General features: G+C 45.3%; 1 protein-coding gene across 1 annotated transcript; it reads left to right on the plus strand.

Moving 5' to 3' along the window:
* Positions 1-1,678: 1,678 nt before the first annotated feature.
* Positions 1,679-22,187, plus strand: stox1 (storkhead box 1). Its single transcript, XM_035605668.2, has 4 exons — positions 1,679-2,245; positions 17,563-17,715; positions 18,223-20,923; positions 21,592-22,187. The coding sequence occupies exons 1-4, from the start codon at positions 1,915-1,917 to the stop codon at positions 21,743-21,745; spliced, it is 3,339 nt and encodes a 1,112-aa protein (XP_035461561.2). The 5' UTR covers positions 1,679-1,914; the 3' UTR covers positions 21,746-22,187.
* The last annotated feature ends 97 nt before the right edge of the window (positions 22,188-22,284 follow it).

Genomic DNA, 22,284 nt, shown 5'->3' on the forward strand with positions numbered 1-22,284 from the left:
ATGACTGTGAAAGTTGGTCCGACCTAGCCATGTTTGAAATGATTATCAAAAACTTTCAAAATCACACAGACACAAAGAATCTCTACAACTCTTGTCTCATTTATCGCACACAGAATCTTTGCAAGTTTACAACTTCACTTGACTCTGCTTCCCCGGGACCGGCTGCACATAATTCATCCTGTGTAGGCTGAGGTGATGTATTCTTTTCATGTACGGAGGAAGCGCAATATCCTGTTCCCACATGGGCTCTAATACCACACTGAGGCCGACTGGTCCCTGGCCTTTAAGGGGCCTTAGTGCTCCTGAAACTTAAGCCACAGGCCTTCTCAGACTGTGATATATGAGGTGTCTGTGTTTCTGCGCTCCAGACTCTGCCTGTTACAGCCTCAGTAAAACAGGGGCCTAATGGGGTCCCTCCTTTCAGAGCACAGGAGGGTATGGTTCTCATTTTAGCAGGAGGTATATGTTCCCTTCGGCCGACACTTTTCATGAATTAGCATTTCTTTTTTTTTAAGTCGTTGCCGTGAAAAGCAATAATTCAAGTTTCTTTCAAGTTCCCACCAGGAGTGCAGGAAATAAAACAAACTTTATATTATAAACCCCTCAACAAGCTGCTTTCAAGCTGTTAGGTACCTCAGTCAACGAGGGTCTCCTTTGACGGTGATTTAACTCCCAGGTATCCCTGTTATTTTTACATCAGTATTAATCATTAATATTATCATCATCGTTATTATTAATGGATTATGTATTATTAATGGATTATTTATTATTAATAATAATACTAATACTGGCATTTCATCTTAGAGTATCAGTATTATTATTGTCATTATAAGAACCAGTCTGACAGATACTTTCTTAGAAACATCACCTTGCATGAAAAATATGCTTCAACGTGAAATCATTTTTTGTAGAAATGTCACCTAATTGCCAAAGTTGCCACATGCCTCTTATTTTGGAGCCAAGGCGACCTATTTAGGTCTAAATAGTCCTTGAGCAAGACACTGGCCCCCTGCCAACCCCCGGGGCCCCTGTCCAGTTGCTGATGGCAGCTCGGATCTGTGTTTGTGCCGGAGGTCAAGTGAGGAGAAAATGCTACTCGAACATTAAAAGCCAGGCTCTATAATTATTACATCTATTCAAAGACTGACATGAAAACTTTCGTCCGGCAGGTCCGAGCAGAAGACTCAGTCGGTGGGAGGTCTACCTGTGTGTCCCGGCAGCAGGCTGATGCGCCCTCCCCCTCCTCCTCTCCACCACCTCCTCCTCCCCCTCCTCCTCTCCTCCTCCTTCTCCCCCTCCTCCCTCTCTCCTCCTCCCCCTCCTCCTCTCCTCCTCCTCCCCCTCCTCCTCTCCTCCTCCTTCTCCTCCTCCTCCCTCTCTCCTCCTCCCCCTCCTCCTCTCCACCACCTCCTCCTCCCCCTCCTCCTCTCCTCCTCCTTCTCCCCCTCCTCCCTCTCTCCTCCTCCCCCTCCTCCTCTCCTCCTCCTTCTCCTCCTCCTCCCTCTCTCCTCCTCCCCCTCCTCCCCTCCACCACCTCCTCCTCCTCCCCCTCCTCCTCTCCTCCTCCTCCCTCTCCTCATCCCCCTCCTCCTCTCCTCCTCCTCCTCCTCTCCACCACCTCCTCCTCCTCCTCTCCCCCTCCTCCTCTCCCTCCTCCTCTCCTCCTCCCTCTCCTCCTCCTCCTCCACCACCTCTCCACCACAGTCACTGGTTACCCTGGAGGCACACAGACACCAGTCGCCGTGGTTCGTCCTCTGCGCCTCGGGTTCGCGCAGCGCACGATCGAGACGCACACTGGAGGAGCGCGCGTCTGAGCCTTGGCGTTAATTTTGGATTCTTTTTCAGAGGGCGCAGACCTGTCTTTTCACCGACTAGAATGAAAGCTCCTTCCAGGAGCCAACGAGGGCGCTAGACATGTCTCACCAGCAGCGGCTCGTCCAACTGTCCGCCGCGTCGCTCGCCGTGATCCTCGGCCGGGAGGAGAGCTCGCGCGCCGGCGGAGGGAACGCGCTCGCCGGCAACGGCGCGAGTGGCCAGGAGGTTTTCGCGGACTTCAAAGCGCAGAACTCTCGCAGTTTCTGGAATAAGCGGCTGGTGAAGGCCATCGCCGAAGTGCACTTCCAAGGATGGATGGAAAATCTGGTGCTTTTCGTCCAAGGGAACGCAAACAACCTGGAGGTGCTGAGGGAAGCGTGGATGCGCAGGGCGCTGAGGTCACCGAAGGGATTCACCATCAAAGCCGTCGGTATGTAACGTCGACGACCTGCCACGCCTGATAGTATACAACATTGTGTTAATAGAACTTTCCCTATAGATATGGAATCCAGAAAGAATCCAATTAGAAGGATGCAGACCTGCAGACCAAGATGAAATGGGCGATGGCACGTTGTCACCCAAGAGCATAATTCGTTTTCCTTGCAAGGGGACACTGTAGAATGTGTGTAGAATCACACTGCATTTGTTAACCACACTGAGAGAAGTAGGTGAAAGCCATAAACTCTGAACTACAAGGAACTGGCAGGGTCGATCACCCCTCCTCCTCCTCCTCCTTCATTGTATTGATCTCAGAATTTAGGCAAATTGTCAAGTCTTCACCCAAAAGTTGTAGTATTTGTGGAACCAACAGTGATTTCTTTTCAGCGTGTCTCACTGCCCCAAACAGCAGCATTGGACAATGATTTCTTCCCCTGTGAATATAGCTGGACTCTCCCCACTTTGGGATCAACAAAGCACATCTCTCTCTCACTTCTTGGATGTTGCAAAGTGCAACACCATATAAAACTACCTCACACTAAGGAGAATGCCAAGGTGATACCTTTTCACATGGCTGCCACAATTTAAAAAAAAAAAAATTGACATAAAAGTTTCACACAATTTACAGCACCACAGTTGTTGTGTTTTGTGTCAGTTAAAGCCGCTACATCCATTCATGTGGCACTAAATCTTTATTCTCCCACATATAGTCTGTATACCTTTCAAGTACTTTTAATTGCTCCCCTCCTCAGGCTTTCCTCTGGATTTACTTTAAGGCAGCGCGTGTACCTGCGCAGAAACAATGAATGGAAACCTTTATGCAGCCTCCCTATACCATGATCTCATGGGTTGTAAATGCCTGACAGCACCAGCTGCTGGACAAAATGACAACCCTGGGCGGATTTTTTTCAGACCTAATGACAGTATCCTTAAGAGATACACCGGGTCATTCACATTTTTTCTTACTTTAGAAGGAAACTGCAGATTACGGCAAATACACGTCTGGCAACTGATTTTACGTTGCAGCGACGACGGACCACCTTCCTCTCAAATAATATGCAATTATCAAAACCTGCAGTAGTTGAAGGTGTCCAAATGTTGGCAGGGTAGGCAGCTGAGCGGCAGCAGGTTCCCTCTGGTTTGTTGAAACAGTGTCCCAGCAACACACACATTGGCTCTGAGCCGCCATTTGGTCCGGCTGCCTTGCCTCTGTTTCATCCCTCTTTCCAGTAATGTCTCTTTGTTTTGAGTGTTACAGTGTCTGGACTCGGGCTTTGCCACCGTCTACCTGCTGAGTTTGTATCAGGCGGTCGGCTCTGCCAGACTGAGCAGTGCACGGACAAGTAGACGGAGGAATGTGAAAAGGGAGGTAGAGACCACACACAGGGGGAAGACCCAGGAGGGCGTGAAGTGACGGGGGCGGGGGGGAGGGGGCGGAGGCCAACATGCCGTCCCGCTGCGAGACAGTTTCTGGCCCTAAGCTTCGAGTCGGCACACAAACAAGCACCATATGTGGCAAAGGTGATGCTCAGCTAGTCACTGGGCACAGCGTCGGCACAAAGATGTCCTCGGACATGCATGAGCTCACAGCCGGACACAAGGCTGGAGTCAGCTCCTCCCGCGTTTGAGCTTCACACCAGACACTTGTGAGCAAACACGTCAGTGTGTGGACATGTCACCTTGTACTCCTCCTTAACAACTCCTTTGCCTCACACCGCCGCAATTTGTATGGAAATCAGTGCTGGCAGGCTGTCGGAGCCTGGTTTACTGCCTTCTCGCCGAGAACTGGTCAGCAGTGAATCACAGAGCGACTGGCTGCCGACCACAGACGCTCTTCTGTTACCCAGGATTAATGTCCCTCCGTTTCATGGCCAGTGTGGGACAGTGGAAGTCAGACTCCATATTGATATTAGGTATGGACTTTTAAAGGCCTTGACATTGTCCTGATATAAATATGTCAGCTAGAAAATAGAAAAAAGTTGAGTTATGGGGTACAGGGAATATCAAACAGCCCCGTGTCCTTTCGCAGCTCAGAGCAAGCTTGGGATGTGACTTAACTGACGTGAGGAGGTTTTTCTTAAAGGAGAGTCCAGGGGCCAATTTAGAAGCTGTTCATCTGAAACTTACCAGATGTTGTTGTAGTTGGTTAACAGCGTTTGATAATTGGAGAGAGAGAGAGAGATGTGGATGGCAAAACAAAGCTTCCAGACAAACACACTGATTCATTTGTGCTAATTCCTCATTGGTCCTGTCTGGTTATCTGTGCTAAAAGCCTGAGTGGAGACAGATTGTTCTGTGGGCCAGACAAGGCATCTCTGGGCCTCTTCAGAGGAGAGAACACGTAGAAAGGGAGGTGTGCAGGAGGCGGGGAGGGCTGATGGGAAGGGGATCGTAGTGAGGTTAGGCGGAGGTAAACAGACAGGGTGAGGAGTTACTATGAGCAGACATCACTGTTGTTCCTTGTGGGAATGGGGCCCACTGGTACTGGGGCTGACCTCTTCACTTCAACTAATGAATGTCTGTAGGTTGTTTCTCACTCTCCCTCTTTTACTCTCAAATGATCTCTTTATGCCTTTTCTGGCTTTTAGCCACTGTTTACAAAATAGCATCACTGCTAAGTCATTGGGTTAATGATCAACGTGAGTGCAGTCGACATCCCTCTTGCCAAGAATCTTGACATTCACGATGTTTACATATACACTGCGACCCGAATTATCACGGTTTATAGCAACTTTGTTTCACCAACAATATCATTTTTCAACAATCAGGATATGGTATGCCACAGGAAACAAAAATATGAGATGGAAAATGCTTTGGAAAATGCTTTTGCTAATAATGAATTAATCAATCAATCAAATTCTATTTGTACAGCCCATAGTCACTCATCACAGTTTGCTTCATAGAGTTTAACAATCCGTTCAAGGTGCGGCATCCTCTGTCCTTAATCTCAAATAGAGTGAGGTAAAACTACCAAAATAACAATTTAAACATGGGAAAAATATATAACTTCATGACGGTTAATGAGGGTTTCCGCATTAGAACTTCTGTTTGATAACAGAAGATTATGGATCATCCAGGATTTTATGTCCTCAAGACATGATTAAGAAAAAGTTTAGTTAGCTGATAAGTTTCATAGATAAGTATAACTGGGTATCGTCAGCATATCAATGAAAATTGCCGGCGTTTCCTGATAATGTTTCCCTAATGGAAGCTTTACATAAGGTAAATAGAACTGGGCCGAGTACAGAACCCTGAGGAACTCTGTGATTAACTCTGGTGTCCACAAATGAATTAAATGTCACTGGAATAATTTCCTTTAATTTAGTTTCTGATTAGTGGCTTGTAGTCTAAAAATAGGACGTTGAGGGTATAAAATGATGGTGTGATCAAAGTGGATTTTGTGGAAAGAAAGACTATTAAATGATGAATTTTGATGCCGCGAGTTAGAACAAGGTCTTGGGTGTGGTTAAGACTGAGTGGGTTAATGTACACACTGACTGAAACCAATTGAGTCTAATATAGAGATAAACGAAGCACTAAGGCTATCATTATCAATGTCCACATGTATATTAAAATTGCCTATAATAAATACTTTATTTTTTTAAAGCATTAGGCTTGATAAAAAAAAAATTGGAGATTTCTATTAAAAACTCAGAGCTACGCTAAGATACGTAACTGCACCCCACCAACTCTTTCTCCGTATTTAAAGGACAGACAAGCTTCTCATCTGACTCCCTTCAAGAGAGTGAATAAGCATATTTCCCAAAATGTCAAACTATTCCTGATTTTGATAGAATCTTTACAGTGTGTAAAGATGCACTGAATGTCTTGTCATATCTCTGGAGAACCACTAAGGCTCTCCTGTTGAAACCAGAGGCTTTATAATGGCTGTAAGCTGCTTTTGCATTATTTAGAGAGTCACCAATGTCCCTGCTGCAGGATGAGCATGGGTCCATGACTTGAAACATTTATATGGAGTCAGCCAGTGGTGTAATGAGGTGTCCTGTGTACAATCAACCACTGTAAACTGCCCCCGTCCTCTTTGAGCGTGGACGTGTCCTCTGGACGGGCCTCTCACTTTCGCCATGGAAAACACTACTTTGGTCATTCTAGGACATACTGAAGGCCTCCCTCTGTGTACTTTTGTGGAAGAAGGGTATGGCTATGCTGCACTTTCTGAGCCAAGTTTCCTTTTTAAATGGTATGTTTCATCTATCTGTCCATACCATGAGGTGGTGGAGCATTCCTGAAATGCTTCATTTACTCCTGAGATCATTTCCTGAACTTTTGCAGGCTCAGCGGGCCTAATTTCTGCTCTCGGCTTTTTCACTTGAAAGCGTTGTATTTTCACACACGGGGGTGTCCGGTGTCTCCTTTCATGAGGGTATTTTGTCAACGTCTCAAAGCGCTCCACTAATGGTCATAACTCTTCCAGATGTCAGCTTATTAACCATGACACCCCCTTGCCGGGCTTTGCCGGGTTTAAATGGCCCACCCTGTCCTAACTAAGCAGCACAGGTCAGAGGTTACAACCTCCCTGCTAACAAGCCACCTCGAGGTCAGTGAGCTTCAGAGGGTTTTTATGAGGCAAAATGAGCAACATGCATCGACAAAGTATCCAGGTGTTCTACACTCAGTGGACGGTTTAGCTTCTGTTGGTTTTTACATCAGAGAATCCCAACATTTTTATCCGACTCTCCCCCCAAACCCACTGTCACGTTTCAAATATTTTCTTATAGAATAGATAAGCCTCTATACTTTTTTTTAAATATACACATAAATGCACATGTTTTGTTCTTTGTATATTCTGTAAAATAAAAGTTTTCATATCAGAACATGTAAGCAAACATTAATGCTGATAAGGCACATGTCGGCCTTTTTTTTTTCTTCAGCCAACCAATAAATTGATAACTTTAAAAAATCTATTTCAATCATTCATTTTTAGAAGAAAACATAGCTTCTTTGAACGTCTCTGCTCACTTGCTGACTGTTTTCACACACTCTCACTGGTTAATGACAGTTTACTAAGGATCAGCATCATACCAATTTATAATCCTATTTGGGTGTGCATATTCATCTTTAACACATACATGGATATGTTTTAATTTAGGTACAATTTCAGTTATTTACTTTGAGGGGGTAACGGCCGGAGTATGCCTGACGTACAAACAGCCTACATAACATGTGTTTTTACTGAACCCCCGCGATTTGTCAATGTCTGCCTTTTATTAGTCTGGCTAAAGACAGATTGATGAAGGGGAAATACTCGTGGAAGCACATCTGTGTGAGATTCACATTTTGAGCTGCTTTCAGACAATTCTTGTTAAAAAAGAATCATTCTCCTGATCCCTTGACACTAATAGCATGACATTAAGCTGTTACGCAAAATATATGCTGCTGTGTTTCAGGCTCAGAATGACGAAGAGTGTATTATGGCAGTGGTCTGCTAAGTCGTGTTCTCACAAAAACAGAGGTGGAATGTTTTTGAGGGAACCATATACCAAATCTGCTTAGTAGCCATTAAGTGTGGAGGTTGTCTGAATTAAATGATGGTTTGGTCGACCGAAGAACCTAATTTAATTCATCCTATATAACAGTTGAGTGGAGATAAACAAGGTATTGGCTTAATGTCATGAAAAGATATAAAGCGGCTTGTTTGATTTGTGTGCAGATTTATTGTACTTATAAATCGCTCGTCAAATTGCACTGTGTCACTGCCAAGAATCTGTCTCTGTATTTTTGTAGAATGTCTTGCTATCTATTTCCTGCGCTTGTAAAAGATGGTTTATGTATGGTTCAGATAGTAGGGGAGACCTTGACCTTCGCAGTGCCTACACATGTGTGAGAGACTGTGTGTACGTGTGCTCGCATGCCTCTCAGCACATCGTTTGTTTGCCACATCCTTTTCCCAGCGAGCAGGAAGCTCACCCCCGGTGCAAATCAGGCATGTCTGCCTCTTTATCGACCCAAATATTGGGCTCACCCTTAGCGGCGGAGTGGAGCGGTGCCAACAAAAACAGTTTCCTCCGTATCCCTCGGCTTATACACCCTGTCAGCAGCCGCTTGAGTTTCCCTCATGGGATTTATCACCCTCTGGTCGGACAAATGGCTCGACATAGAAGTGAGGCTATATTGCTCTAAACTTTGGGGGCGGTATTACTATTACTCTTCGGTTTCCTGACGGGAAGTTTTCCTTACTTCATTTAGCAATTGATAAATGCGATGGTGTGCTCACGTCGGCTCTGCGATAGCAAACTGCTGTGTTATTGGATTAGGAGAGTGAACGATACTGTCGGGGATGACGCCCGAGCTCTCCGCTGACCAGTTGTAGAGCATTAAAAAGCGATGGATCATGTGGCAGAAACTAGATGGGAGCGCTGTTCCAAACACTTGGATAACAAGCACAGGAGTCGGCCGCACCTCACGCTCAATTAAATAGGAGGAAATGGGTTTCATCTGCAGCCGATGAGTGCCATCGCTCTTGATTCAGGGGTGTGAATCAGCTGGAAACCCTCGTATAAACTGAGCGTACACACGTGTTGGTGTGTAGAGTGTCAGTGGACCTGGATCTCTGAATAACACCAACATTCAGAAAACTAGACCTCTAATTTGATCGAAATGTCCAAGCACAATTTAGTCCAGGAGCATCATATTTATAGAAATGTACCGGCAGGTGTTAAAAAAGATGGGGCCGTAAATTGAACCGACACATTTTCCACACTGATAAGACGCAAACCGCACAAGTGAACAACGAAGTCACAAAAAGTCTGAACGACATCAGGAAATCCTTGACTGAATCGATTGTTATAAAAGGGGTAAACAAACTGAGCAGCGTTGTGTTTGGTGTACTTTTACGGATTTACAGATAAAGCATTGGAATGTTATTTTGCCTCAGAGTAGAAAGCACCCACACATTTTTTTGAGGGTTGTGCAGAGCAATAGATTGCATTTGTGATTTTACATTCCTCATTTAGAAAAGTGCATTTACTTTGGACGTGAGCCAATCAGGAGCATCAGCAAAACATCTGGGTTGAGACCAGGCTTTTTCTCTTGTCTTGAATACGACAGGTATGAGGTGAACCAATTGATTTACTGACAGTTTGTCCATCCATTCATGCATTCAGTCTATTATGTTTTGCAGAAATGCTTTTACGTTTTAAGTTTTGCTGATCTTTCCCAACAACACTCCCTGTTTGGGCTCTCTTTGATTTTGGTATAATGCAAACGTGAGGGTTATTATCACTAATGCCGGGGTGAAATGAGATCACATTTTAAGTGTGGTCTTTTAGGACGGATTTGTGTTGTGTAGTTATCTCCATCATCAGCTGTACAGTACAAAATTAGAATTGGTACATATTTTGTTAAGACGATCTATAGTAATCGATCAATCAAACTTATCAAGATTAAGATCACCCAGAATTCTAGATGAAAGAGGGAACAAGAAGTCCTGTCTGAATATCAGCAGCACCTACAGATCCCTACTCATAGGAATAGGAAGCTTTTGAGCCAAGCATCCTACTACACATACTAGAAATGTATATTTATAGTTATATCATGACCTGACTGTAGACTGTTTCATCAAAGGTAAATAAATTGAACCATGGAAACTAACTTTTATCTATGGAGCTGAATGAGCTCCCTCACTAAATGACACCGGTGATGTCATGCAGGGTTTTTATGCAGGGGAATACAATTCAAAATAGCTCAGCCTTTGGGAATCATTCTGACCATTTTTATGTGCAGCAGTACTCTGTAGTATGCCTCACCAAACTTTCTCTAATCACATGAAAGGTTTAGGCTTAAACACACTGTATCTGGGATGGGATCAGGCCGAGGTGAAGTTGTTACTCGGGAGACTGCGACAGATTTGGCCCGTGTGGCGAGGGACTTGGACATAGTTTAGGAACGTCACAGTGATTCTAGCAGAAATGTTAAAAGCATGAACATGGCTGTTAAAGAACAAAGGAAAGGCACTGTGGTCCACATTTTAAATGGCTCGGACATAACGGGGCGTCTGGCAGAAAAGGGCACTGGCGGACTGTGGGGTAATGTTCGTGTTCATGAAAGTAGATGGGAACCAGATATGTTGGGGTGTGGCGCATCAAGTCTGTGGAGGTACGAAGTATAAAGATGAGGGGGGGGAGTTGTGCTTTAAATCCCGTATTGCTATCGTGTGACGTGGTGCACTTTGGGCTGTGCAATAAAATACAATCTTGTGTACGTTCACATCGTTACGGTGTCTTGTGCTAAACACCTGGTCAGGTGTAATACCCGTTCCACAAGAGCATGATAACACACGCTTTCAGCACCGGGTCATTTATCTGAAACGGGCCAGCAGTCGCTCTCATGCTATAACATAATGGCATGTGATGGAGTGCTATTCAAACAGCTCTTACTTTGAATCAGATGGTAAAAGCGTTATTTAATGGCATTCCAGCTGCGGGGATTTGCAGCCAACATCTGGGGTAACCAGCTATGTGAGCGGAGATGTTTTAAGCTCAGTAAATGTCAATTTGAGGAGCTTAGTCACAGCCTGTTTATGCTTTCTTGCCATACATATGTTAAATGTCAAAAAAAAAAAAGTTGGTTTGGCAGAGTGAGTCTCGAGGCCATAGCTGGATTTTAGATGTCCGTACTCCACGCCTGCTGCTGCTTCTTCTTCTTCGATGGCTTTGTATTGCATGTGGCAGGTCTCGGCCACAGTAAAGGTTTCTATGGCGATGCGAGTCAACACAGAGCCTCTCTGTGTTTCTCGTCACTGCTTTTAGCTCATGAATCCCCTTTTGTCATGGTGTTTTTAATTTTTTCTTCTTCTCTCTTATCCGTTCGTCCGCTGATTAATGACTTTGCCTTACTTTTGAGATGTGGCAGAAGTCCGCTCCAGATTTAATCTAGTTAATCCGAGCTAGCGTTGCCAGGTCAACCTGCCAACAAGCACATCCTCTCAAACTCTGATTACAAAGAGGGCACAGTCCAGGTTTGACTCTTTAACAGGAGCACTCTGACATACCCAACCATCAGTTGGTGAGATTAAATATTTACCAAATTTTTTACAAGTCTGGGCACAAATGCTGGTTTTATTGTTGTGAGCCGGTCAATAAATCAATAAGTGCAGTGGCAGCCCCGTTGTTGAAATTTTGCTAAGTGCAAAAGTAAATTCAACCACGGATGTTTATTGCCAACACTTTCATATTTTTTTGACAGCTATATTTCTTTCGGAGGGGAAGGACAGGAAAGGAAAGGGCAGTGTTGTAAGCCTGGGCAAAGTTTAGTTGTTGTGACATTTGGGCTGAGATTGCTCTCTGAAGGGATCTTTTCACTCAGTTTATTGGGCCATTTAGCTGCAATGCCCACAACTGTGTGTTCTATGGGAGTGAAAGACACAGCCTCGTAAAGTCCTTTTAAAACCCACGCACATAAGAAGAGGTGGGCGGGGTCATGGAGGCCCTACAGGACCAAAATGTCTAAACCAAAAGGAACTGGTCATGGCACTGGGAGGGAGTCACGACATAAAATTACGGTTGGCATCTCCCCCCACTGTCTCACCTGAGACGTAACTCCCATCGCCCATGTACGGCCCTGCAGGTTCACTGAAGCGCGTCCTTCACAAGGTCTCAGTCGACAGGCGACGGGGAAGCGATTTTGCAGTTTGGGCAGGCCTCAAGTTCACGTTGAATGCCACGCAGTGTTTCCTTAATGAGGGAGAGAGAAGATTAGCCCGTTTGCCTACTGGAGCCTTAGAGATTAGGGCGATAGCAGGATGAGATAAGACGGTGTGTGTTTGAGAGTATGTGTTTCTAGAGAGGCCGAGGAGTGGGGGGTTGTGGCAACAAACCTGATCCGCATGGCTAATGAGCATACAGCATTATAAACAACATTTCAAATAACATTGCAATATGTTTTATATCAAATTTACAGGAACCTTCCTGTACTGCTTAACGTTGCTCCTTGAGTAGAAGAGAAAACCAGTTTGTCTTTTTTTCTTCCGCACTGTACAATACTTTATTAAGATCTGGTAATGCTGATGGAAGGGGTGATTACTCTACTGCTGCACTAGTTTGTAGAATGCCAAGTACAGTATTACAACTATCAGCTCAATAGTAAAGCCCGACCGATATGGATTTTTTTAAGGGCTGATACCGATGTTGTGTCGTTATCAAACCCTTTTGACAAAGTAATGTAATTGAGGTTTGCTATTTTACAGTTAAACCATACATTTTAATATGAATAATAAAAAGAAGAAGAAACAAAATACAACCACAATACATATAGAGAACTCGGAACATTTTTTAACTTGAAATTCAAAGATAAATGCACATCCTATTGCAATTTTTTTATACTGTAAAATTAAAAAATGTCATATTGGTGCATATTGGCAAACATAAACGCTGATACCAATACGACTTTTGAAAGGCTCACATCAGCTAATATTGTCGGCGAAACCATTATATCGGTCGAGCTCTATACTTAAATGATATTCAGTAATTCAGACTGTTAAGAAGGCTTTATCTTTGTTGTGTTCTTGTAATGCTGTGTCTCTGTTACCAAGGTGTGTTGTAAAAATGATCTGGTACTTTCAGCTTTAAATGCCAAATGGTAGTGTGACATAATGCCCCTTCCATCTGATTAAGAGGTCACAAAATGTTGCTGGGTTTTGTGCAGACGCATGACTCCCTTAGTGCGTGTCATTTAACTGCGACTAGGCTTCATCCATAATTGGAAGGATTTCCCTCCTATCTGCTCAGTGAGGACAATTCAGAGATAGCAGTGTGTCCTACATAGTTTGGCGTGTTTGCATTTTCTCCGAAGAAACTGGAGGTAATGCAATCACGTAAAAAATGGGACTCATGTGGCTCGGAGGCCCGCTAACAACACAGCCGCGTGAATTCATGTGGCATTGATCAGTGTCAGCAGACAAAAATGTCTCGATGGTGAAAGAGGAGAGAGAGTCCCTGTCAATCATCTCCACAATCTGAGCAGTCAGCTTCAGGCATTTTTCATTTTTTTATCCCCCAGGCAGCAGTTTATTCTGACATGGAAAGTTTATGGCATAGGGGGGAAATAATGCACGTTCTAAGCTCCGTGTGAAGCAGAACTGTGTAGGGCTTTGTCACTTTTTTGGAATGTGGTGAATACCATTTAAGTAAAATTTCAGACTTGTCAAATAAAGTTTGAATGTTCTCATTTAATCCACATTGGCAAATAGAGTATGCATTATGGCAGCGGCTCTTACTGAGAGGATCTGGGTACACTTGTTGAGGTCATAGGATGACAAGGTTTTTATTAAAATAGTAGAGAGAATATTCCTACTTCCACTCCCTAACTAAATCAAATAAAAGGACCTGGAAAGGGAAACAATATTATTTGCCTTAACTGTTTGGCTCTCTGCTTAATTGTTGTCTCCGAAAGTGGTTCACAAGCCATTGAGTTGTGCCAGCAGATCAGTATAATTTTTTGGAGACATGCAAGAAACAATATGTGTATATGAGGCTGAGATATTTCTGACATTGAGGCCAATAGAGGCCAATTACATTATGTGAATGTCCGATTGCACACCCCCACGTGCTGGACGAACACCCGAGTCTTTAAAACGCTGCGGCCCTTGTTTGTAAATCAGGCTTTCTGGTATAAGTATGAAGTCCTGTCTGCGAACCCAAAGTGAGATAACCTTGATGACATCATGGTGACATCCTAATGGTCGTCTATCTTCTCAGACTTAACAAAGCTCCCCCAGAGCCAGAAACAGGCTGAGCAGCATTTTGACATGTGGAATTGGTTGGTTCGCCCTTTAAAGGGTTGTGTTGGACTGTTGCCCTGACACAACTGTCGTCTCTCTTGTTTGATTCCCGAGCTGCCGCTTCCCTCCCTGTTCCTTGTGGCACAGGGTTCGGTTGCCATGGCTCCCAGCCGGGTATTCGTGCTGTGTATGACAAAGGGTGTTATGTCGGCGGGCCCGGTCTTAGATTACAGGAACGCTGAGGTGTGTTCCCCCCTGGAGAGAAGATGGTTCTAACAGTGAACCTCGCCGATGGTCACGCCTGCCAATGTTCGACTCAATACACACTAATCCTCTGCCTGGCCCCGTCCTCCTGTTACACCAACATTTTCCCACAAATAAACTCCTGCAGGTGTGTTTGTGGCTTCTGTTTCACACCTACATTGTCAGTGTCAGCACTGCTCCCCAACTGGCATGTGGGAAACATGCTTTCGCCAGATCCCATTTCTGTTTCGAACCCCCTTACGAGTACGGATCGTGTAAGCAGGTGTCCGACAGGATATCCTGCTTTGAGCCAGGACGTGGTCCGAGACGATAATGGTCAATGTACCATAGCTATCTTTGTGCAAAGACACTTGGGAGGTCTTTCTAAGAAGTCAAATTTTCCCCCATCAGTTTATTAATTCCCTGTGATCAACATATATTGTTTTCCTTCCCCTCCTCAGGCCACGTCACATCCTTGCTGACCTTTTGACTGTTGACGACGCTTACGAGCGGTTGCTATGTGGACAGCCTTGCCGTTCCTATAGGAAGTTAACAACAATGAGGAGCAAAGTCAGCAGCTCTAATTCGTTGCCCAGGGAGACGGCAATTGAGATATTGGCACTGAGGTTTAGTCAGATTAACGTCCTCTGTCGGAGCTGGGGGAAGGCAGATGGGTTTTTTTTTTTTTTTTACAATCCCTCTGTGTCCTAGGATCAGTTTTACAGTGAAAGACCTGTCTGTGGACTTATGGGCCTCAAGTGAGATTACTGTGTTGATAATTGTGGTTTTTACTGACTTTGCTTGACATAGTCCTTACTGAGAGCAAAGCATTTCCAATTGAACTAAACAGATATCAGTTTGAGTGATGCTTTGTGGTCAGTGTTGCCAGACAGGGTGGTTTTTTCACACAATTTAATTTACTTTTGAATTTAGGTGAAAGTAGTTTTGGGTGGGTTGTGATAATTCAAGCTACACTCTGTACCATTTAGCTTTGGTTTCCCAGTATATTGGCCTTTCCTCTCCACTGATGAGTTGACTAAAGTAACTGATTACAATCCATACCAAAGTTTAGATTAGTTTAAGTTATTACTACTAGACTGAACCATTTCATCCAAATTATTATTCCGTTCTAGCTTTGACGTATTTAAATCTCTGCTCATATGAATAAAGATGTTAAACTAAAAGCAAATGTAGTCCTTTGAAATGTTTCATGGAATTGGACTTCTATGTTTATGGCGCTTGGGCAGGTCGTAGGCTACTTGGGCCATACGTCTGGTCAGTCAAATCTGGCAGCACTGTCTGTGGTGCTTCATTGGTAGTAATACTTCATTTGGATATATACACATTTCTTGTCGAACAAAGCAAACATTATTAGTAGGCTCGCCTGGATCTATCAGTACGGTATGTGTGTGTTCTGTCACGCTTTACCATGGCAGATATTTGATAAGTTGTTTATTTTCCCTGCCTCGGTCACAAGTGGTTCAAGTGTAAGGGGTTGTAAATGTTTAGCTTACATCAAGTGCGAGCTTGGCAGTGTTTTCACTGAATGCCCTGGAGATGACGGGAGAATCAGTCACAGTTGCACACGCCACATGTCGAAGACTGGATTCACTCACTCACGTACAAAAAAAGTGTTGTCGGCACAACTGGAAACTTGAAATCACATGGGGATAACGTGTCAAAAATGTTGAATCTCCAACCGAATGCAGAACTGGATTGAATTAAACTTGTGTGGCCTTTTTTTTTTTTTTTTTTTACACTCATGTTTGGACTCAATTTACATTGGACACAGTTGTTGTTGATAAAAAACAGCAGGTCTCTCTCTACCTGCTGTTTTATTTGTGATCATGGAGAGTTTCCTTTTGTGTCATTACCATTTTTTTTTATCAACTTGTCCCTTCTTTAACCCTTTGTGTGTACCTGCCATTAATGCAGTGTAGTTGATTAACCAAAACCAATTTTCCAGTCCTATGGGTAAGGTTAAGTCCATGCCCTTGTTTTTGCAGTTCGTTCGAGGGGCGGTTTGTGTTAACCCAGCCCAGATGCTAATCATTCATCAGCGAGTGGGAGCTGCTGTGCTTTCACTTGAGTCACTTCACTTCTCATCAGCAATCAGCAATCTTTGTGCTTTGTCTAATGAGCAGGTTTTTGTTGATAGAACAAAGACAGTTATGTCAGTGTGTCGTTATATTGAGATATAACGACCCTTTGTTTAAAAAAGAAAAAGCAATGTTTAAACTTTTTTTTCAGTTTACCTTTGATATTAATGCACAGATCACATTTCATCCACAATCTTTTATACAGGAATGAGGAACAAGGTATATATGGAAAGTAACCATAAATGACTTCTGCTTGGCATTATAAGTAAAATACAACAAACAAAAAAACTTTTTATTCAAATTAATTTGACTGTTCCCCAATTCAATGGTAGGGGAAACACTGCAGAGGTTCATAATCATCATTGTAGTTATGCACAACAACAAAAACTCCTCTCTGAACAAGATAACACACTGACAAACTTCGAGGTAACAAATAACTGAGAGAGATCTGGATGGGTCCACATTCAGTTTCAACGCAATCTCGCTCTCACGTCTATAGGCCGCAGCTGAAAGGACGTAAGACACTGCATGTTGCTTCAATTAGGTTCCTCCGTGTGTGAGACTGTCTCGATTGCTTTTGATAGTCAAATAAAAATGTTTCTTCTGCGTCTGGTTAGCTTTAAAAGCAGCTCCGCTTTGTGATTTGAAAGCCTTGTGGCTTCCGTCTAATGGACTCCCAACGGTTTGTTCGCATGTCAGCGGAATACAGTCTCCTCACGGAGACATGCAGACCGGCGGGATTTCTGTTGCGGGGTAGACACACACAGAATGAGTTTCACACCGGGTTTTTTTTTTTTACAAGGACACGCGTTTCAAAGACTGTCTCTGTCTTTTCTCCCGGTCTCGCTCACTTTTGGTGACATGTTTGCATAAGGGCCCCCCCCCCCCCGCGACATGTAGGGCAGTGTGATATGGGGGCAGGATATGTGATCTGCACCGTGGTCACTTCTGCGGGAGTAATGGAATTCTGTGGTCTATCCCAGTGCCGACGGAATTTCAAAAGCAGTCAGGCACGGTTCGTATAACTCACATAAATAGACCACCTCGGTCATGATTTAGAAGGTGGTCAGGAGAGGAATGTCAACTTCAGTACTCTGAGTTGTTTTCACTGGCAGGCAGCACAGGTCGGAGAGATGCCTCTCCAACCCAGGTGTGTTTGTGTGTACTGCCGCGGGCTCACCTGTTTCCCTCGATAATCTGTCGGCGTTTTATTTCTTCCTCTCGTTTCAGGTGACCTGTCGCCGGTGCAGATGTCCCCTGTGCCCCAGTCTCAGTTCATTCCCTTGGCCGAAGTGTTGTGTTCGGTCATCTCGGACATGAACTCCTCCCAAATCACCGTCAACCAGGAAGCACTTATCAATTACATGAGCAAAGCCCACCCAGGTAAACAATCAAAATGTTCTCCTCATCTTGCTTATTAAAGGATTAGTTCATAATTACCAGGTAGGGTTTTAGATTAGAAGCTTTATAAAACTCTTATGATTTTATCTTTGGGTGAAAAGTCCAAAATCCACCTCTAATGCTCACTAATTAACACACTGTGTGTCATCAATAGAAAGACATATACATTTATTTTATGAGGGGTTATTTGCCTGACTAGTTCTCGGACAGACAGAGTAATTTATAAGAAATAGTCTGGCACATTACTTGAATAACATAACTTGAGCTTAAACAAGCAAAACGTGTCAGCTGTAAATCTTAGAGGTGCTTGTTGGACTCTGTAACCACTGGACAGAGGCAGGCGCGTGGTTTCCCCACTTTCATTCTTTGGGTTGATCTTGATTTGTAACAGACATGAGTGAAGACATGGGACATTCTTAGGGTAAATGGTCTTATGAGGATTATTTGAACCTTTTGTCCTCAACATGCCTTTCTCTTTCTGTGTCTCAGGGATAACCATCCCCACTCAGGACATCCTCTACAACGCTCTCGGCACTCTGATCAAGGAGCGCAAGATTTACCATACAGGCGAGGGCTACTTCATCGTCACCCCTCAAACCTATTTCATCACTAACAACATGGTGCGCGAGAAGAATTGGTGGACTTCTGGCTCGGCCGATGACCCTCCCTCTCCTCCTCCCATTACTTACTTGTTGAGCAATGAGGCCTGTGTTGAGGGCACTCAATCACTCCCGGTGGCACACTGCAAGTCTTGCAGCTGCTTCAGCCCCCTCCAAACATCCACCAATGTCACCTCCACTAATGCAACAGCCACCATCTCTCCCCCCACTGTCCCAGACCAACATTCTGTCTCTGTTTCCATAAGTGAATGCACAGGTAAAAGCCTGAAGTGGCCCCGCCCGTTAGACCACAAACCCACCGTGCAGCACCAGTCCACCTCCACGGCAGCAGACTGTCAGGCGAGTGAGATTAGCAAAAATACAGCCTCTACTAACGCCACTGGTCGCAAAGACAAAGACAACAAGCCGGGGAGGAAGTTTGGTCTCAGTTTGTTCCGGAGGAATGGAGGGAAAAAAGAGAAGCCGAAGAAAGAGTACGCATCGTTTTCAGCCCAGTTTCCTCCGGAGGAGTGGCCGGTTCGAGACGAGGACGACCTGAACAACTTGCCGCGTGACCTAGAGCACGCCATCATTAAACGCATCAACCCTGAACTGACGGTGGACAATTTGACGCGCCACACGGTCCTAATGAAGAAGCTGGAGGAGAGGAGAGACAGGGGGTTGGACAGAGTGTTGGACAGGGGTCTGGACAAAGACGACAAGGGAGTAGACAAGGGAATGTCTACTGAGATCCTAGCATTCTCCAAACCCAGGCATCACCACTCCTCCAAGGCAGGGGCGGGAAGAAGATCCTCTCTGAAGGCTTCTCGCAGCAAGAGGAGGGCCCATTCGTCCAGAGAGAAGCAAAGGGAAAGGGAGAAGGAGAGGGTTAAGAGTAAGGTTCCCATATGTGCGGACAATTATCCAGAGGGGGACGATTTGATCCCTACTCGGCTCAGAGTGGAAATCCCCGTTGATGAACCAGATCAAGTGGAGGAAGGTGGAGCTGTTGAGGGAAAAGCTCTTTATAAGAAACGCATTGAAAACCCTTTCCAGGCTCAGCCAATCAAAGTCCCGGCTGATGCCGTCATTCCTGCCGCCAACAGAGAGCATAGAAGGCCTCGGGAGGTGAAAGAGGGCAAGGCTTCGGGGCCTGGCAGGAAGGAACGAATAAGTCAGCGCTCGAAGTCGTGGGACCCACACCGGGCCAAAGTGAACGCAACGGACGCCGCGCATGCAGCGAAGTCCCCTACGTCCGACGACAGGTACGACTATGTGCACGAGCAGGACCTCACTGTTGATCGTCTGCACCAAGCAGACACAAAGCTCAACGGGGAGCTCCCACTGGACTACGGCCCAGCCTACCCACAGAGCAGTACGCTCCGGATCGATGACAAGGTGCGACGTCAGAGGGAGGTAAAAGGCAAGATGAGCTGGGAGAGAGACGGCAAAAACGCACCTTTCCGGGAGGTAGAGTACAACAGTGTGCTAGACCACGGCCGAGCTATAGACGATGGCCACTCAAGCCTCCATCAGTACTCGAATACTAACGCAAGTCTCCCCACGGTTCCCTATGAGCCTGTTGTAAACCACTCATGTGATAGAACTCTGCCCTGGCTGCCCGAGCTCTCTGTGCAACGGAAACACTCCCTTCGACTCTCCGACCCACAAAGGGAAGACACACAGAGGCCCGACGAGCGCTTTTCACCTCAGCAGGCTTGTGATACTTCAGCGTCCCAGGGACAACAGGAGATCAGACCTGCCAAAATCAATAACAGAGTGCAAAGGGCCACGAGCCAGGGAGAAAGGTCGGAGTTGATAGCTGACAGCGCTCCCTCGGTTACAGACACTGGCGGACTAATAGAGGACGACTACAGGCTCTATCAGAGAGCCGACGAGCAGGAGGATGAGGACGCCTGCAGCTCCTTGTGTCTGAACGAGGAGGAGATTGTCCATGCTGCAAATGTGTACCGAACGAGTGCAGCGGACTACCGCGGTCACCAGCCGGTTTACCACAACCGTGAATCTGATTTGCAATATCAGGGACCTCACAGTCACTATTACGAATCCAACTTTCAGCCACCACAAGATTCGGGGGACAGCACTTTGAAAGATCTCATCGGCCCAACAACCCGGAGGGTGGGTTCCCTCAGCCCCGCCAGAGCTGCCGAGACCAGCTGGAGACTCCATCATCACCGTCAGAGGGCCAGATCACCAGCGGCCCAAAGCGAGTCCAGCCCCAGGCAGGGCACATCGAACCAGGGGGAAAGGCCCCATGAGAGCAGTCTCGACTCGGAGTGTCCAGAAACATCGGAAGTTGCCGACAGCAGCATCTTCGACTACTGCCAGACCAGTGAGATAGAATCAGACTCGGAGACCGTCCGCAAGTCCGCCGATGAGGGCGACGGTGAATCGGCTCACTGGAGAGCCGAGGGGGAGGAAGAGCAGGAGGACGAGTTTGACGCGACGGGGGTTCCTCAGGCTCACAGAGCCGCCCCGCTGGGCATGGCCAGAAGGGCAGAGATCGGGGAGGCAGTGGAAATGGGAGAAAACCAGAGCGTCACAGGAGACAGTGGTATCGACTCTCCTCGGTGAGTGCCCCTCTCTTTTATAGTCGTTCATATTAGCCCGTAATAAGACACTGTGATATTTCTTTATTGCTTGGGGATATCTTGTCACAGCCATTGTGCTTACTGAAAGTTAGACAGCTAACACGCTATGATGAAAATGTTTTTTTGTGGAGAAAAAAAAGGAAATGCTTTTAATCCCTAAACCCAGAAGCGCGTTCTATAGGCTCGCCTTTTTACTGGTTTTTCACACCATAGGCAATTTTTCTTTTTAACCCTCTGCTGTGCGCAAACACCAGACTCCCCCATTCCGGAGGAGACAGGTAAAATAAACAATGTACTGAGGTTAGTTAACCTCTAGGTTACATGTCTGTGGATGGCCTCAGTCCCAATTAATGTCCCCCCCCCTTTAAAGTAAATTGCAACAAAGCTGAACAAACACCTTGTGGCCAATTATAGCATCCAGTCTTTGGACATAAGGGAGCGATTTTGATCATTATGTGTAATTGCTCTGCAGCACTTAAATTCTCATGTTATTATCAAAGAGGAAGAGAAGACTTATATTCCGACGTTGAACTCGCTGTGCTCCCTGGCGCTTAGGTAGACAGATTGGAGTGCGTAAACACGTCACTGTGTTGCAATGGCATGCTACCAAAAGTATCAACCTCATGCCCCCTTTCTTCCCCCCGCAGGACCCGCGTCAGCCTGGCCTCCAGCAACACTGTCATTCTGGAGGGTCTCAAGAGAAGAGGCTTTTTGCAAAACCTGGAGAAACTGCACTCGAAGAGCAGCACCATTCGCCCACAGAGCTCCCTGCTGCAGCTCACTCCCGTCATGAACGTATAGCAGCAGGTCAATGTCCCCTGCTGAGGCTTTGCGTTGGAACCGAGATATCTCTTCACGCAGCCCATAAAAGGCCAAAGCCGAAAGTTCAGTTCTATGCAACCGCTACAGTCAGAAACATACCCAATGAAAAAGGGTTTGCACGTTGTTGCCTACCTCCGCATAGAGCCCTACCAAAGGGGGGTCTGTGTACAGATGTACAGTACATATATATATATATTTTCTTTTTGTAAATAATTTTAAATGTAATGTATAACCTTGTATGTGCTGTTAAACGCGTGGTGTATCGGCTGCATTTATTGTGATGTAAATGTTGTCTTAAAAATGTTCATAGCAGCAATGACATAGAATTCACCACAGAATTGTGTGTATTAGCCAAGGTTTTTTTTTTTCTTGCCATGATATTGCTCCGTGTAAAAAAAAATAAAAACATGTATCCTCCACACAGGTAACTGAGACTGTGCGGTTACTTGGGCAAAGATTTTGCAACTTGCTGCAAGAATTGGCACATATTTACTTGTTCGACCAATAATACTTTTGTA

The sequence above is a fragment of the Scophthalmus maximus genome, chromosome 10 (assembly GCF_022379125.1).
Source record: "Scophthalmus maximus strain ysfricsl-2021 chromosome 10, ASM2237912v1, whole genome shotgun sequence".
Classification (NCBI taxonomy): Eukaryota; Metazoa; Chordata; class Actinopteri; order Pleuronectiformes; family Scophthalmidae; genus Scophthalmus; species Scophthalmus maximus.